Raw genomic sequence first — 17028 nt, 5'->3', positions numbered from 1 at the left:
TGGGCTACCTTGGGACACATCTGAGAGTCCCCACCAGCAAGAAGGCACTCAAGAGATACAACCCCTCAACCTTGGACATCCCAGTCTCCAGAACTGTAAGAGATGAAGTTCATTTCTTATAAATGACCAGTTTCAACTTAGCAACAGAAAATGGGCTAAGACAAAGACATACAGCATGGAGGAGAACTTAACAACAATAATAACTGATAACGCAGTATTATTTACTCAACACTCATTCTTGATCAAGTATTTCTTTTTATCTGATAATGCAAACCAGAAGACAATGGGATAACGTGTAAGTGCTAGGGAAAAGTTCTACACTCTGAAAATATGCTTTCAAAACAATTGCAGAGTTGATTCATTGTGACAAAGACTGCAAGGCCCCCAAAACCTACAATATTTACTATCCAGCCCTTTAAAAAAAATCCAGGCTGGGTGCAGTGGCTCACGCCTATAATCCCAGCACTTAGAGAGGCCTAGGTGGGCAGATCACTTGAGGTCAGGAACAGCCTGGCCAACATGGTGAAATTCCATCTCTACTAAAAATACATGTCAAGCAGAATATAAATATAAAAATAATTAGTCAGGCATGGTAGCTCATGCTTGCAATCCCAGCTACTTAGGAGGCTGAAGCAGAAGAATCACTTGAACTCAGGAGAGGTTGCACATACCCCTATATTATAGTCTTAAGCTGTCTAAAAATGAAATTTAAAAATAACAATGGAGGGAAATATTTGTATTCTATTTTTCTTAAGAAAATGTTGCAGAAATGAGCCTTAATCCTTTTTCCTCCCTCTATAATCTTGTCCTGAAAATAAGATATTTAGTATACTGGTTGTTGGGAGACAGTTCTCCATAAATTTCTCACATTTCTGCACATCCTGTGAATAAGAAACTGACTATCCTTATGGCATAAGACCTAAACTTAAGGCACAATATTAAGTGCTGCCTTGACATCTGGTGAAACAGAGACGGCCTCAACCAGCCTCACCGAAAGTTCCCCTCCCATCTCTACTCCCATGGATAAGGTCCCCTAGCCAAACAACCCTCCCTATCAAGGGATCAGGCACCGTGCTTTCTTATCCGTGAGTAGCAGATTTCAGTTTTCTGCCAGCCCACAGAATTATTTAAACAAGCCAGTTGCATCCTCCTGTGGGAACCACTGGCCACTACGCCCTCTTGATACTACAAAGCCTGCTTCCCGCAGCCTTTGCTTATTCACTCTGCTCCTGAATGCCACCTCTGTATGGCTCCACGTGGCACAGTGTCCTCAGCCCCTGAGCTATAAGGATATGGGACTCACAAACTGCTACTGTTCTCACCTATGTGGTGTTGGGGGTGGTGTGTTCAGTCATCCCATCATCCTAGGGTGAAATCCCCCCCTCACCAACGAAATGCATAGAAGGCAATTAAAATAGTTCTTTCTTCCAGACTATCTCTCCATGGATGTTTGTGTCGCAAACAATCTTGGAAAGTGGATAAAGTGTCTCCCTCTGAAGCAAAGAGCAGGCAAATTCTGTGTCCCTTATAAAACACTTGGATCCCTAAGTCCAGGGCTTCTCTCCTGTAAGGCAACCCACTGTGTGTGCAGGCACCCATCTGAGCCCATTCCCGGTCCCAGTTCCTTGGGGGTCTTGGAGGCAAACAGAACCAACACAAGTAACCTTTCTTCATGCCGCTTGCTGTAGCATGAGTAATAAAGTCATTTATCTTTGAACCAGGAATCTCCTGTCTTCTGCCAGCAAACAGGAAACTGGCAGACTCACCTGCTAGTTTGCACATAGGATATAATAAGCTCAGCCCTTCCCACTTCTCGACACTGATAGACTAGATCAGATGAAATGTAGAAAATCCTTCCAATACTTGCCTTTAGCTTCACTAGTCCCCTTGTAGCACGTGCATGTGTGTGCATGTATGATTTGGTCTAATTTAGTCTGTTTGCTACCTCAAAAATGTCCAACTCAGGGCACTGTTAAGAGCTGAAAAGAACAAGTCAGAAATCCTTTAAAAATAATACTATTTATTCCTGTGTTACCAACTGGCGTCTTCTGTCTGCTTGGACCTTTAAGTCAGGGAGCCCCTTCTTCCTAATGGCCATCCCTTCCTTCTGGTAAGTTACAAGGACTGGGATCTGCCAGATGTGTGTCTCTTTCTTATGAGCTGATGTTTCCTATCAGACTCATAAAAATTAAATATTGCAACAAACCACCACTCCCTCTACTTGCAAAGAAAGGTGAGGGAGTTTTCTTAAGTTAATAATATCTTTCCCAATGACCCTACAAATATGAACCTAAGCCACAGCTTGGCTTCGAGAATCAGTTCCTGGTCTGACCTTTAGTTCAATACATGCCCTGAACAGAACGCTGTTGTGTGGGAAATTATCTAGAAGCAATTGTGGCCTCTGAGTACATAGCCAGTGGCAGAACAGGGGTGTGCGTAGACCACATTAAGGTGTGAAACCCGCTATTTATTAAATCGATTAGTGGAAAATGAGGGGAAAGAGAAGGTGAACACCTCATAGAGGTGTGGGAGGATAGAAGGACCACACGCCTGAATTCTGGCCATGAGGCCCTCATGCGTCCTCTCCGTCTCTCCACCTTCTCCACCAGGGTCGTGGTAATGGAGATCTCAGCTGGGGACCAGGAGGTGGAGGGAGCCTGGGGCTAACACATGCTCTTGCTTTGTCTAAGAGATTCTGGGTGAGGGCTCCTGAGCCCAGCTGCAGCCCCGCACGATCCACAGAGCAGCCCATGTTTACTGCGCATTTCCGGGGCCAAGCGCACGGTGGGTAGTCACCGTGAGCTACTGGTTCAGGGCTGAAGGCGTCATCAGCTTAGAGCACACCATCAGTTCCCTGTGACGCGGCCTTCTCATCCGTTTCTCTCCCTCATGACGTTCTTGTTGGTTCCATCCTTCTCATCACACAGCATATCTCACAGAGGACCACTCCTTCACTGTCCACCTTGAATATTCCGTATGAATGTGTGCCCCCATATGCACCTGAAACACCTCCAGTTTCCCAAAATCCACTTGTTTTCTTGCCACCCACAGCAGAATTGCCTTGTCTCACACAATGGTGGCAGCACTCTGTAATAATTTGCATTGGCCAGAGCTCCTTAGGTGCAGGTAACAGATACCACTGTTATGGCCCGACTCTGTTCTTCTATGTTGAAGCCGGAACCCCCAGCGCCTCAGAATGGGATCACATCTGGAGAAGGCGCCTTTAAAGAGGTGATTAAAATTGTGAAATCAAGTTTAGCCTAAAGCTTCCCCCTTACGTATTTTAAATTTGGCCTAAAGGTTTCTCTGTACATCGTGAACTATAACAGGTGGAGGCGTAAACCGACCGTAGCCTACACTTCTGCCAATCACCGAGTTCTGACCAATCAAATGTAGCCAACTGTCCGAACTGAGTTCAATGAGGGAAAGGCGGAGCTGTAACCAGCCCGGCTGTTTCTGTGCCTCATATCAATTTTCTGTGCCTCACTTTCCTGTCTCTGTCCGTAAATCTGCTTCTACCACGTGACTGTGCTGGAGTCTGAGCCTACTCTGACTCAGCAGGCAGCCCGATTTGTGAATGGTTCTTTGCTCAATTAAACTTCTTTAAATTTAATTCAGCTGAAGTTTTTCTTTTTTTTTTCTTTTTTTTTTTTTTTTTAAGAGGGAATTTCACTCTTGTTGCCCAGGCTGGAGTGCAGTGGCACAATCTCAGCTCACGACAACCTCCACCTCCTGGGTTCAAGCAATTGTCCTGCCTCAGTCTCCAGAGTAGCTGGGATTACAGGAATGTGCCACCACACCCGGGAAATTTTGTATTTTTAGTAGATGGGGTTTCTCCATGTTGGTCAGGCTGGTCTCGAACTCCTGACCTCAGGTGATCTGCCCTCCTCAGCCTCCCAAAGTTCTGGGATTACAGGCGTGAGCCACCACGTCTGGCCAAGTTTTTCTTTTATCAAGTTACAATGGGGTTGTTAGGGTGGGCCCTAATCCAACCTGACTGGTGTCCTTATGAGAAGAGGACATTTGGACACACAGACCCCAGACATACAGACAGAGAAGCATGGGAAGAGGCAGCACAAGGGTGCTGCTTGCAAGCCAAGGAGCAGCTTACAAGAAAAGTGTAAACTGACACGTAACTCCATTGAGCAGATCTGAAGTGGAAGGGCGCTTTTTTTTTTTTTTTTTTGAGACAGTGTCTCACTCTGTCACCCAGGCTGGAGGGCAGTAGCACAGTCTTGACTCACTGCAGCCTCCACCTCCTGGGCTCAAGAAATCCTTCCACTTCAGCCTCCCTAGTAACTGGGACTACAGGCATGTACCACACACTCAGCGAATTTTTGTATTTTTAGTAGAAACAGAGTTTTACCCTGTTGCCCAGGCTCCACTGAGGGGAGGCCCAGGGAAACCACAGGAAGGCAGTGACCCACCTTGTTAAATGGCTCTGCCTGCAGTCCTTGGTGAGAGCAGTTGTTCCTGGCCATCATGGCTGGGCCACAGGCTCACTGCTCTATGGTAGATGGAAGATATGGGCCTTGGTAACATACTGAAATGCAACAGGAAACCAAACCAGCAGTGATTTAACCCATAAGCACACTTAGGTTTACTTAACATGATGTCTGAAGGTGGGTGGGGGGATCTAATCAGCAGCTCAGGGTTATTAAGGCTCTAGCTCTTGGGCTTTACCTCATTATTACATAATGGCTGCCTGCAACACCACATCACACCCACCTTCCACAACACCTAAAGGCAGGCTGCAGAGGCTGGCCCAGGAAGCCAGAGGGCGCTCTTCATTCATCAAGGGAGAAGCCTACCCCATCTTCAAGTAGATGCCCCCTATGTCTCATGGGCCACATAGAATTGCACAGCCACTTCTGGCTAAAAGAGGGGCTGGGAAAGTGAATTCTTTTTCCCCCTTCCTTCGTAGAGTGCAAGTTAGGTAAGAAAGAGGGAAGGAATGGATGGTGGACAGCCAGGAAACAGTCGGCTACAAGATGTTGTGTGGAAAGCCCACCTTTCTGACACTGGGGAACCGTGGGGAGAACGGACAGGCCACACACCAGCTGGGCTCTGAGAACCCCCAGCTTCTGCTCCACAGTGGGCCAGCAGGAATCCAAAGGGCATGGGCAGACCCAGGGGCTCCTTCAACCCACCCAGGGGTAGAGAGGGCAAGACGGGGTGGAGCGAGGTAAGAGACTGAGCAATGCGTCCCCAAAGACTGTGACCGACAGAAGCTGTGCAAATTATTATGACAAACTGAATTTTAAGAGGAATTGGACTAAATAAAGTTAGCTTGTTTACCTGTAATTAGCAGACATTGAGTGTAAGATCAGACATACCATAGATGGAAAAGAAAAGCTAAAACTTGCTTGCACATCTGAGAGGTAAGAGGAGGTGTCTGTGCCCCCCCCCCGACACATATGTGACTATATGTACTATTACGGCTCATGTGTGTGCTGCTGTGTGCTGCTGTGTGCAGGGGGCAGGGGCTTCCCGTTCCTGATGGTTCTTCACGGTGGGTGTCTCCCGGCCTCTCAGGCCTCTTTACATGCTGAATCTGGTAGCCAAGAGTTTGGGAATGATTTGCCAGACTGGTTAATGTGGAAAGAGCTGGCCCCGCTCAATTCTGCACCTCCCTCTTCCTCCCTGGAACCGTCTGGCTGCAGAGAGCAGGAGCTTTCCAGAGCTGCCGGGACCCCATCTCCAGTATAACTGCAACGTGTGCCCAGCACAAGAGCACCAGATGGAGGGACAGGTGGGAGGAGGAGGAACCCAGGGTGCAGTTGGCTTGGGGCTTGCTGAGCTGAGGTCCCTGGAGCAAGGACGACTAGGTCGGGGGGACACCCTCTCCCAATCCTCGCCAAGCTACAGAGGGGCCAGTGGGAATAAAGTGACATTTTGGCTTCTGTATCCCTCCCCTGCTGTTCTATTTTCTAGTTCATTCAGATCTCAGGTTGGGGAGGGGTTTTTCTGGAGGGGTCAGTCCATGCCACCCTCCGCAATTTTTATTACACATGCTTTCAGACATTCTGCTACAGGTTTCATCACCTACGCCAATTTCTATTTGGGAAAGCAAATAAACGGAAAGGTAACTTGTAGCACTTGGTCGCTGGGGCATCTACGGTGAGTAGTTAAGAAATGTCAGGGGAGTCGGTGTCCATTTTCATGCCTGGACAAGAGTGCGGCTTGGACTTGCGTCCTGCTGCCCACCCCACTGTCCTACTACACACCCCACCATCCTACTACACACCCCACCATCCTACTACACACCCCACCATCCTACTACACACCCCACCATCCCACTACACACCCCACCATCCCACTACACACCCCACCATCCCACTACACACTCCACCATCCCACTACACACCCCACCATCCCACTACACACCCCACCATCCCACTACACACCCCACCATCCCACTACACACTCCACCATCCCACTACACACCCCACCATCCCACTACACACCCCACCATCCCACCACACACCCCACCATCCCACCACACACCCCACCATCCTACTACACACCCCACCATCCCACTACACACCCCACCATCCCACCACACACCCCACCATCCCACTACACACTCCACCATCCCACTACACACCCCACCATCCCACTACACACCCCACCATCCCACTACACACCCCACCATCCCACCACACACCCCACCATCCTACTACACACCCCACCATCCTACTACACACCCCACCATCCTACTACACACCCCACCATCCCACTACACACCCCACCATCCCACTACACACTCCACCATCCCACTACACACCCCACCATCCCACCACACACCCCACCATCCCACTACACACCCCACCATCCCACTACACACCCCACCATCCCACTACACACCCCACCATCCCACCACACACCCCACCATCCCACTACACACTCCACCATCCCACTACACACCCCACCATCCCACTACACACCCCACCATCCCACTACACACCCCACCATCCCACCACACACCCCACCATCCTACTACACACCCCACCATCCTACTACACACCCCACCATCCTACTACACACCCCACCATCCCACTACACACCCCACCATCCCACTACACACTCCACCATCCCACTACACACCCCACCATCCCACCACACACCCCACCATCCCACTACACACCCCACCATCCCACTACACACCCCACCATCCCACTACACACCCCACCATCCCACCACACACCCCACCATCCTACTACACACCCCACCATCCTACTACACACCCCACCATCCTACTACACACCCCACCATCCTACTACACACCCCACCATCCTACTACACACCCCACCATCCCACTACACACCCCACCATCCTACTACACACCCCACCATCCTACTACACACCCCACCATCCTACTACACACCCCACCATCCTACTACACACCCCACCATCCTACTACACACCCCACCATCCCACTACACACCCCACCATCCTACTACACACCCCACCATCCTACTACACACCCCACCATCCCACTACACACCCCACCATCCCACTACACACCCCACCATCCCACTACACACCCCACCATCCCACTACACACCCCACCATCCTACTACACACCCCACCATCCCACTACACACCCCACCATCCCACTACACACTCCACCATCCCACTACACACCCCACCATCCCACTACACACCCCACCATCCCACTACACACCCCACCATCCCACTACACACCCCACCATCCCACTACACACCCCACCATCCCACTACACACCCCACCATCCCACTACACACCCCACCATCCCACTACACACCCCACCATCCCACTACACACCCCACCATCCCACTACACACCCCACCATCCCACTACACACCCCACCATCCCACTACACACCCCACCATCCCACTACACACCCCACCATCCCACTACACACCCCACCATCCTACTACACACCCCACCATCCCACCACACACCCCACCATCCTACTACACACCCCACCATCCTACTACACACCCCACCATCCTACTACACACCCCACCATCCCACTACACACCCCACCATCCCACTACACACCCCACCATCCCACTACACACCCCACCATCCCACTACACACCCCACCATCCCACTACACACCCCACCATCCTACTACACACCCCACCATCCTACTACACACCCCACCATCCTACTACACACCCCACCATCCTACTACACACCCCACCGTCCTACTGCACACCCCACCGTCCCCGCTTTCTGCCCTCAGCTGCCCACTTGTATCCCAGCTCAGGAAGCCCAGAAGATGCAGAACCTCTGTGAGAGCCCAGGATGAAACGCTGCGCTTCACTTTCAAAGAAAGGAAAATCATTCATATTCTTTAGAAGAATGAACAGCACAGATTAACATCGATCTCTTTTAATTTTTAGGCCAATTTTGAGTAGTCAAAGTCAGAGCAGTCAATCTGTGTTGTGAGCCGAGGCACAGCTGCAGAAGTGTGTCTGAGGTGTCCGGTGGAGGTGGCAGCCGAGCTCTGGGACTAACCACTGTGCTGGGGACAGCACCGCGTCAGGATGCAGGCAGATCCCAGCAGAAGTGTCTAAAATTCACACTCCTCTACAGGGGTGAGGGGGGAGGGAGGAAGAGATGCTTTAGTGAGGATAAATATTTTCTTTCACATTTAAACAATTATAGAGTTTTTACTTTAAAGCATCAACAGGCACATTCTTTAGAAAACATGAACTGTCAGCCTGGCATGGTGGCTCACGCCTGTAATCCCAGCTCTCTGGGAGGCTGAGGCAGGCAGATCACCTGAGGTCAAGAGTTCAAGACCGGCCTGGCCAACATGGTGAAACCTTGTCTCTACTAAAAATACAAAAAAACTTAGCTGGGCATAGTGGCACATGCCTGTAATCTCAGCTACTAGGAAGCTGAGGTAGAACTCAGGAGGCAGAGGTTGCAGTGAGCCAAGATCGCACCATTGCACTCTAGCTCAGGGGCAACAGAGCAAGACTCCATCTCAAAAAAAAAAAAAAAAGAATACATGAACGGTCTTCAGATTTTGTCATGCCTTCCCCCTCTATCCTAGGCAAGCTAGAAAGCGTTACCAACAGTGGCTCTTCACAAGCTTTTGGTTAGAGATGTGAAGAGAAGCTGGGGGAAAATCGGGTTTCTTCCCAAGCCCCTTAGCCCTGCCTTTCTATTCCCAGACCTGAATGCAGCCTGACTCAGGCTACCCCATTGCACCACCACCTGCGGCCGTGACGCCGGGTAAAGGCATAGCTGGTGATGCTGATCAGAGCCTCTGTAGTCTTAAGTGACTTTCCTAACTAATTCTAAATCTTCAGAACCCACGGTATAAAAAGGCCGTACCTTCTGGAGGGACGTCGATGGTCTTAGGATGGAAGCACCAGGGGACCCCACGAACGGTGTTGTCGAAACAGCAGCCCTTATTTGCACACTGGGAGGGCGTGACACCGGGAAAACCACAATTCTGTCTTTCATGGGGGGCCACTGTACACGTCTCTGAAAGTGCACAGGTAAGAAGCAAAGTAAGTTGTGGGTTGAATTCCTTGATGTTATCATGCACACACCCATCCAGCTTCCTTCTCCAATGACATCAGCAACCGTCTGGTGAGGCAGATATAAAACCCTCAGGACATGAGAGGGAGATGTTGTCCTCACATCCTGATGTGCAAACATTACGCTCAGGGAAAATGCAAGATGCCCCGGGTTTGTGGACTTTGCGTCTTTCTAGGTAACTTATTTATTCACTTTTTAATTTCAACAAATGATTATTAAATTTTACTCAATACGTAGATATTTACTGAGCACCATTTGTGCGCATGAGAAGCGGGAGCTAGCACAGCAAAAGCCGGGGACTGTGTCAGGTGAGAGGGACCCAGAAATTAAACCCAGAGAAGTCATGATTAAGAGTCTAAATATCTGGGCCCAGGCTCAAGCCTGTAATCCCAGCACTTCGGGAGGCCGAAGGAGATGGATCACTTGAGGTCAGGAGTTCAAGACCAGCCTGACCAACATGGTGAAGCCCCATCTCTACTAAAAACACAAAACATTAGGCGGGCATCGTGGCACACGTGTGTAATCCCAGCTACTTGGGAGGCTGAGGCAGGAGAATCACTTGAACCCAGGAGGCAGAGGTTGTAATGAGCCAAGATCGCACCATTGCCCTCCAGCCTGAGTGACAGAGCAAGACTCCGTCTCAAAAAAAAAAAAAAAAAAGAGTCTAAGGATCTGGTGGAGGAGAAAGGCAACAGCATGTGCGAGACAACGCGAGGCCGTTGTCCCAGGGTGCCCAGGGTGACCATGGGGGCAGGGCACTCCCAGGAGGGGCCAATGACAAGCAGGCTGAACAAAGCAGGGGGGGCTCCTTGCAGGAGGAGATTCACCAGGTGAAGATGGAGCCGCATGGGCAAAGGCCGTTCCGGAGACCCAGGTGTGTTCAGGAGGTGGAGGCCCGTTGCAGGTCAGGTGAGAGGACGGGGTGGGGTGGTCTAGGAGGAGCCGACAGAGGGTACAAGCTGTGAAACAGCTTGAAGCAGGGCAGAGAGGAAAGGGATCTAGAGGAGAAAGACAGTGGACAGACGGGGCTGGCTGGGGGCCGCCGCAGGATCTTATGCAAGAGGTTCTAACACAAGAGCTTCAGGCTCTGAGCTCCGCGGAGTCAAAAGTCTCAGAAAGCAACCTATTGAGATCTGGCGGTTGACAGCCTGCAGCAGGGGGTGAAAGAGGAGCCCAGAGCACCCCGCCACCCCCCCGTCCCTGTTCCTGTCTTGGCGCATAGGAGGGGAGGAGCTCAGTCTGGCCACACTGGCTTAGGTGAGGGTGCCCCAGGGGAGGCCAAGAGGGGCTGTTCTCTTGTCTGCTTTGCTATGGGGGACGGTCTCGAGCTCTCTTTGGAGAAAGTGTTCCTGCCTTGCTGGGAAGGATCCGTGTTCACCTCCCGCTGCCCAGCAGCTTCCATGGGAACCTTGCCCTCCTGGGGTCTGGATCCATCATGAAGTGAAGGTGATCATCGCCCACCCCCAGGGCACTGTGGGGGTCAAAAGAGGCCCCCTGGTGAGAGAGGACCATCATCCTGGGGGTCGGGAGGGTTTCCTCCACAGGAAGGGAGATTTCCAGCCCCGGCGCTCTGCCCCCGGCAGACTCTGTCTTGCCCACCCACTTTGTAGCATGATGGAAATAAATGGAAATGGTTTACACACTTGAATGCACTAAACTGTAATCACAATTTTCTAGATTTCTGTTGTAACAGGATCATGGACCTGAGTGACCCACAAAGACGCTCTGAGCCTTGAGCCAGAGGGTGTGTGGGGTGGGGAGGGGAGCTTGCCACGGCCTCTGTGATCCCACAGCACAGGGGGCAGAGCTGGGGGCTGGGTTGGGGGCAAGGGTGGAGGCAGATGGCCCTGGGGGTGGCCAGCATGGGGACCCATCCAGTTCGTTCTGTACACCGAGGCCACTTCCTCTCTTGGGTTCCAAAGCTCCCCAGCTCCCTGCCATGGGCTTGGGGGTCTTCCCACTGCAGCCCGATGCCAGCTCCTCTTCTATGCTGCCCAAGCCCGCCCCTCAGTCCCCGTACCCCACAGCAGCGATCAAGAGGTGGCTGGAGGGTGGTGGGGGAACAGACACCACCACTGGGCGCTCCCTCTTCAGGCCTCTCTGGAAACCCTTGCTTTGGAAACGTGGAAAGCCCTTTCTCCTGCCCCCACCATGAAACTGTACCTAACAACAGCAAATAAGTTATTCAGCTTCTGCAGCTGGCAAAGTGCAAGTTGCAGATGCTGCCACACAGCATTTCCTGACAGCCCTAGGGCAGACTGTTGATCCATTCTGCAGGTAAAGGAGTTGAGATGCAAACACTTCCCAAGGAAGCAAGAGTGGCCTCCTCCTCCCCTCCCTAGAAGGACCCAGGCAACCGATCCACTTGACGACACCAGGGAATAGGGGGTGCCAGCCACGCACTCATGAGAGAGGTGGCTTTGACTCCCAGAGCGTGGATCCCAGGGGAGCCCGGGAATCTGTGGGAGAGGGTCTCCCAGTTGGCCACCACTGGGATGGGCATTTGGGCCTATCTGGATGGGCCTTGGGAGGGTCTGCCCCTGGGGGAGATGTTGGCACGAACACTCGGAAGCACTATTCTGAGAGCCCACCCTGACACTTCCTCTTTGAAACATGACACTTGAGAGGATTGTATCGTCTTCCCAACAGGGGAAAACAGCCCCGACTGAGGGCAGCCCCCTCCTTGTCGCACTTCTCGAAGGTCTCTCGGGGCCCTGCCACCCTGTGTCACTCTCCATCTGCTTTTGCCGATCCTGTAAATTGGATATACTTTTAAGGGCCTAGAACAGCACCTGGCACAAAATAGGTGCTCAAAAATATGTATGTAAAACAGTGGCTCCTGGCGGAGGCTGCCCGAGCTGGCTGTGGCCCCACACAGCAGGAAGAAGCACGCCTTACCTGTCTGGGCCTCGGCCAGGGTGCCGAGGGCCAGCATGGACACCAGGACCAGGGCGCAGATCACCTTGTTCTCCATGGCGGCCATTGCCTCCTCTCTGCTCCAAAGGCGACCCTGAGTCAGGGATGAGAGGCCGCCTGAGCCCCGCATTTTATAGGGCAGGCTCTGTTTGCTTAAAGAGCGTTAGATAACATTAGCCTAAGGAGGCCCGGGGATCCTCCGAGACATTAATCTCCACTGATTTTTATCAAAGGTGTTTCCTAGACATGGTCAAGCCACATGGAAGGATTTGCTGATAGAGAGAGATGACATGTGGTGAGGTCATCTTGGCTGAGGGATCTGAGATTCAGAAAGTGCCTCTTATCCCGTGGGAGTTTCCTCCAACCTGACCTTAATCCGGGTCCTACTCATATCTGAGAGGCCCTCCCGCCACGGTAAATACTGTACTCACTGCAGAAGTGATTCATAGTGAGAGATGGCCAGAAAAAGGCTTGGCTGTGACAACAGTGGCTCACGGGGTGGGCACCGTGACCTTGCAGGGGGAAGGGAAGGAGCTCATGAAGCCCATTCTGTCTAGGCCTAAGCTAATTCTTTTTCTGTTCTTTTCCCTTTTACAGTGGAATTGTTTTAATAATGAAATTGTAGGCCTGGCACAGTGGCTTACGCCTGTAATCCCAACGCTTTGGGAGGCCAAGGGGGGCGGATCACTTAAAGTCAGGAGTTCGAGACCAGCCTGGCCAACATGGCGAAACCCCATCTCTACAAAAAAAAAATACAAAAATTAGCCAGGCATGGTGGCGGATGCCTGTAATCCTAGCTACTCTGGAGGTTAAGTCAGGAGAATCACTTGAACCTGGGAGGCGGAGGTTGCAATGAGTCGAGATCACACCACTGCACTCCTTCTGGAAGGGGCTGGGGGCAGCGGGTAGAAAAAAATAGTATATACGCGCTGCCATCAAAAACTAACAAAGTGAATGTGGTTCACTCCCCAGTGTCTACGGGGCTCCCTCCCTCCCCCTCCCACGCCTTCCCAGTTAGTCCCCTGTACTCCTGTATTTTAGAGGACAGCGTCGTGCTCTCCTGTACCATGCCTCACTCCCCTCCCCTGCTTGGGGCTTTCTCTTTCATAGCTCTTATTACCTCCTGGTGGATAAAACAAGTGACTGACACATTATGTTGGTTGTTTATTCATTGCACTCCTCCCTGCAGTAGACGGGAGGGCACATGGGAGCAGGGGTCCTCGTCTCCTAGTGCCTTGAGGTGGCCCCAGACCCTAGCACAGTGGCTTTGATTGGCATTCGAGAAACAGCTGTTGAAGAGCTGCAGGAAGAAATGGACAACAGGAGAAATCTTTTCTTCTTCAGCGAGAAATTAGGCCCTGAGGAAAATGCATGCTAGCCTAACAAAAGTACTTTGTTTCTTGGGTGACCTAGTCAGTATATTTCTGCAGCCCCTCTGGGAGGGGAGTCCAGGCCAGAATGGGAGCGGCCATGTTCCCCTTCGCTCCATCCCAGGACCCAGCCCCTCCTCCGGGGCTGCCACTCCTGAGCTGGGGTCTCTACTCCTGGGCCGGGGTCTCCACTCCTGGGCCAGGGTCTCCAGGAGGGGCCTGACCGCAGGACCCAGGAAGGGGCCAAGGCCTGGTGTCCTCTGTGGTCGGCTTAAGTTTATTGAAAACAGGACGGGGGCACCAGGCCCAGGGTGGTGCTCATGGTGACAGGGGTTTTCCCTGCTCTAATTTCTCGGATCAAAATGGGGGCTCTTGGAAATGGGATGTAAATTGCACAATCATTTGGAGAAAAGGTGGGCAGTGATTGGTGAGGTTTAAGCCATACAGATTTTACAGCTCAGCAAATTCTGCTGGTTCCAGGCCTGGTCTCTTAATCCCAGAAACATGTTCATACTTGGGAAGAAGAAAACACAGATAAAAATATTCTTTTTAGCATTGTTTGTAACAGCTGGAAACAGGGAAAGAAGGAAGGAAGGAAAGGAGGGAAAAAAAAGCAAAATAAATATTCATTAACCAGGGAAAGGGAAAATGAACTTAAAATACAATGAAGTCATCCCTTAGTACCCCTGGGGGACTGGTTTCAGGACCCCTCAGGGATGCCAAAATCCACAAATGCTCAAGTCCCTGGTATAAAATGACATAGTGTGCAGAAACCACATGCATCCTCTCATACACTTTAACCATCTCTAGGTTACTTATAATACCTGATGCAATACCTATACCTCACTTCATTCTGCAGATTCTGCATAGTACTTGACTTGTGGCACACCCAAGTTTTGATCTTTAAAATGTTGTAAATAAGATTTTAAAATACTTTTTTTTTTTTTTGAGATGGAGTCTTGCTCTGTTGCCCAGGCTGGAGTGCAGTGGCATGATCTCAGCTCACTGCAACCTCCACCTCCCAGGTTCAAGTGATTCTCCTGCCTCAGCCTCCCAAGTAGCTGGGATTACAGGCATGTGCCACCACACCCAGCTAATTTTTGTGTTTTTAGTAGAGACGGGGCTTCACCATGTTGGCCAGGCTGGTCTCGAACTCCTGACCTCAGGTGATGCGCCCGCCTCAGCCTCCCAAAATGCTGGGATTACAAGTGTAAGCCACTGTGCCCAGCTGGATTTTAAAACAGTTTTGATCTGACATTACTTGAATCCATGAATGTAGAACCCATGAATACAGAGAACTAATTGCATACATGTATTATACTTTACATATATTATATATGTATGTATTTGAGTATCTTTCAGAAGATGAAAATGAATAAATAATGAGAAATATTGAAAACAAAGCGAAGTGAAAAAATCAGTTAAAATGGTTTGTAAAGTAGGATATCATTTATAATGTAGATTTCCAAACTATGTGAAACAATGTGATATACTGTTGGAACTGCATCCAGATGAACAAAATGATGACAGTGCAGACAGGAAGGAGTCACTGACTTCAGCACGATGGGTCTGTCTAGGAAGGAGGAAGCAGGAAAAGGTGGCGGGGTAGGGTACAAAGGGGCCTTCGATGTCTCCACAATGTTTTCTTGTGTTGAAGAAAATCTGAGGGAAATAAGGTAAAAAGGTTAGCATCCATTAATGGGGGGCAGCGTAGATTCACGGGTGTTTTTCTAGCATGTTCTGTACATGTTTGCAATTGCTTTCTTGGAAAGCCCAGCTCCTGTCTCCTTGGGAGAGCTGTGAGATAACTACCAAGTTCCGGACTTTGGCCTCCCACGTTAGGGCTGGAGCGGCTGGAGCTGCCCCCGGGACTCCGTTTCTCGGGACAAGAGCTTTATCCCTGTGAGAGTAGACAGAACCCAAGACCACACCGTACATAACCTTATCCATAAAAACCTGTTGAAGACGATTCCAGTGTGGCCAGGGAGAGAATGCAGAGGTGAGCGCCAGTCCATCATCAGTGGGGGACCCTGTGCCAGCATTTTCACAGCTCTGGGTCTTAGTTTTCTTATCTGAAAGACGCAGCGGCTGGGCCACAGGGCATCTGAAGACTCCTCACCTCAGACCCTCTCCCGCAGGCATCTATGGCTGTGGGGGCGTCTGTGGCTGTGCGGGCATTGCTTGTTTCCTGCTCCCAGCCGATCTCCCTGCGGTCTGGCAAGAGCCCCTCATTTTCAGTGGGGGGCCCCGCAGCCGCCCAGATTCCCCACAAGGGGGACACGCAGTTGGGGAGTCAGTCTCCTCCTGATGCTCCCCACCTGCCCGCTGCCCCCGACCTGTGCCAAGGCAGGAGGGGGTTCTGTAGGTGGCCCCGGTGGGAGGGAGGAGTTTGGGAGGAAGTGGATCGGGGGCTGTCCTCCAGGATCCCTCCTGGGATCACCTGGGACAGGACATGTCCCCCTCTCAGCCACTGCTCATTCCCTCCAGTCACCACCCACGCCCTCCGGCCACTGCCCACGCCCTCCGGCCACTGCCCACACCCTCCGGCCACTGCCCACACCCTCCAGCCACCGCTCAAACCCTCTGTCCAGGTCCCACATCTTCTGATCACTGCTCACTCCCTCTGGCCACAGCCCACACCCTTCAGCCACCGCTCACACCCTCTGGCCACCACTAACACCCTTTGGCCACCGCTCACTCCCTCAAGCCACTGCTTACTCCCTCTGGCCACCCCTCACACCATCTGGCCATTGCCCACACCCTCCTGCCACTGCCCACTCCCTCCAACCAGAGCTCACTCCCTCCGGCCACACCCTTCGGGTGCCACTCAAAACCTCCGGCCATGGCTCACACCGTCCAGCCACCGCTCATACCATCCAGTCACTGCTTACGGTCTCTGGCTACCGTGCACTCCCTCTGGCCACCACTCACACTCTCCGGCCACTGCTCACACACTACTGCCACCACTGAGACCCTCTGTCCAGGGCTCACACCCTCCGGCCACTGCTAACTCCCTCTGTACAGGGCTCACACCCTCCGGCCACTGCTAACTCCCTCTGTACAGGGCTCACTCCCTCCGGCCACCGCTCACACCCACTACTTTGCCTGGCCTTGCTCTACTTTTGAGTTTTGTGTATGACATGAGCTGATGCTGATCTGCTGAGCACGCTGTTCCGACAGAAGAATGCCAAGTCC

At 51.6% G+C, this 17028-nt stretch overlaps 1 protein-coding gene across 1 annotated transcript; it reads right to left on the bottom strand.

Moving 5' to 3' along the window:
- Positions 1-8367: 8367 nt before the first annotated feature.
- Positions 8368-12902, bottom strand: TFF1 (trefoil factor 1). Its single transcript, XM_055276964.2, has 3 exons — positions 12446-12902; positions 9338-9490; positions 8368-8581 (listed from the first exon to the last, which is right to left on the bottom strand). The coding sequence occupies exons 1-3, from the start codon at positions 12591-12593 to the stop codon at positions 8565-8567; spliced, it is 318 nt and encodes a 105-aa protein (XP_055132939.2). The 5' UTR covers positions 12594-12902; the 3' UTR covers positions 8368-8564.
- Positions 12903-17028: the final 4126 nt, after the last annotated feature.

The sequence above is a fragment of the Symphalangus syndactylus genome, chromosome 5, assembly GCF_028878055.3.
Source record: "Symphalangus syndactylus isolate Jambi chromosome 5, NHGRI_mSymSyn1-v2.1_pri, whole genome shotgun sequence".
In the NCBI taxonomy this organism is placed as follows: Eukaryota; Metazoa; Chordata; class Mammalia; order Primates; family Hylobatidae; genus Symphalangus; species Symphalangus syndactylus.
Note: the sequence above shows the minus strand (reverse complement) of the source record. Positions and strands in the feature narration are given on the sequence as shown.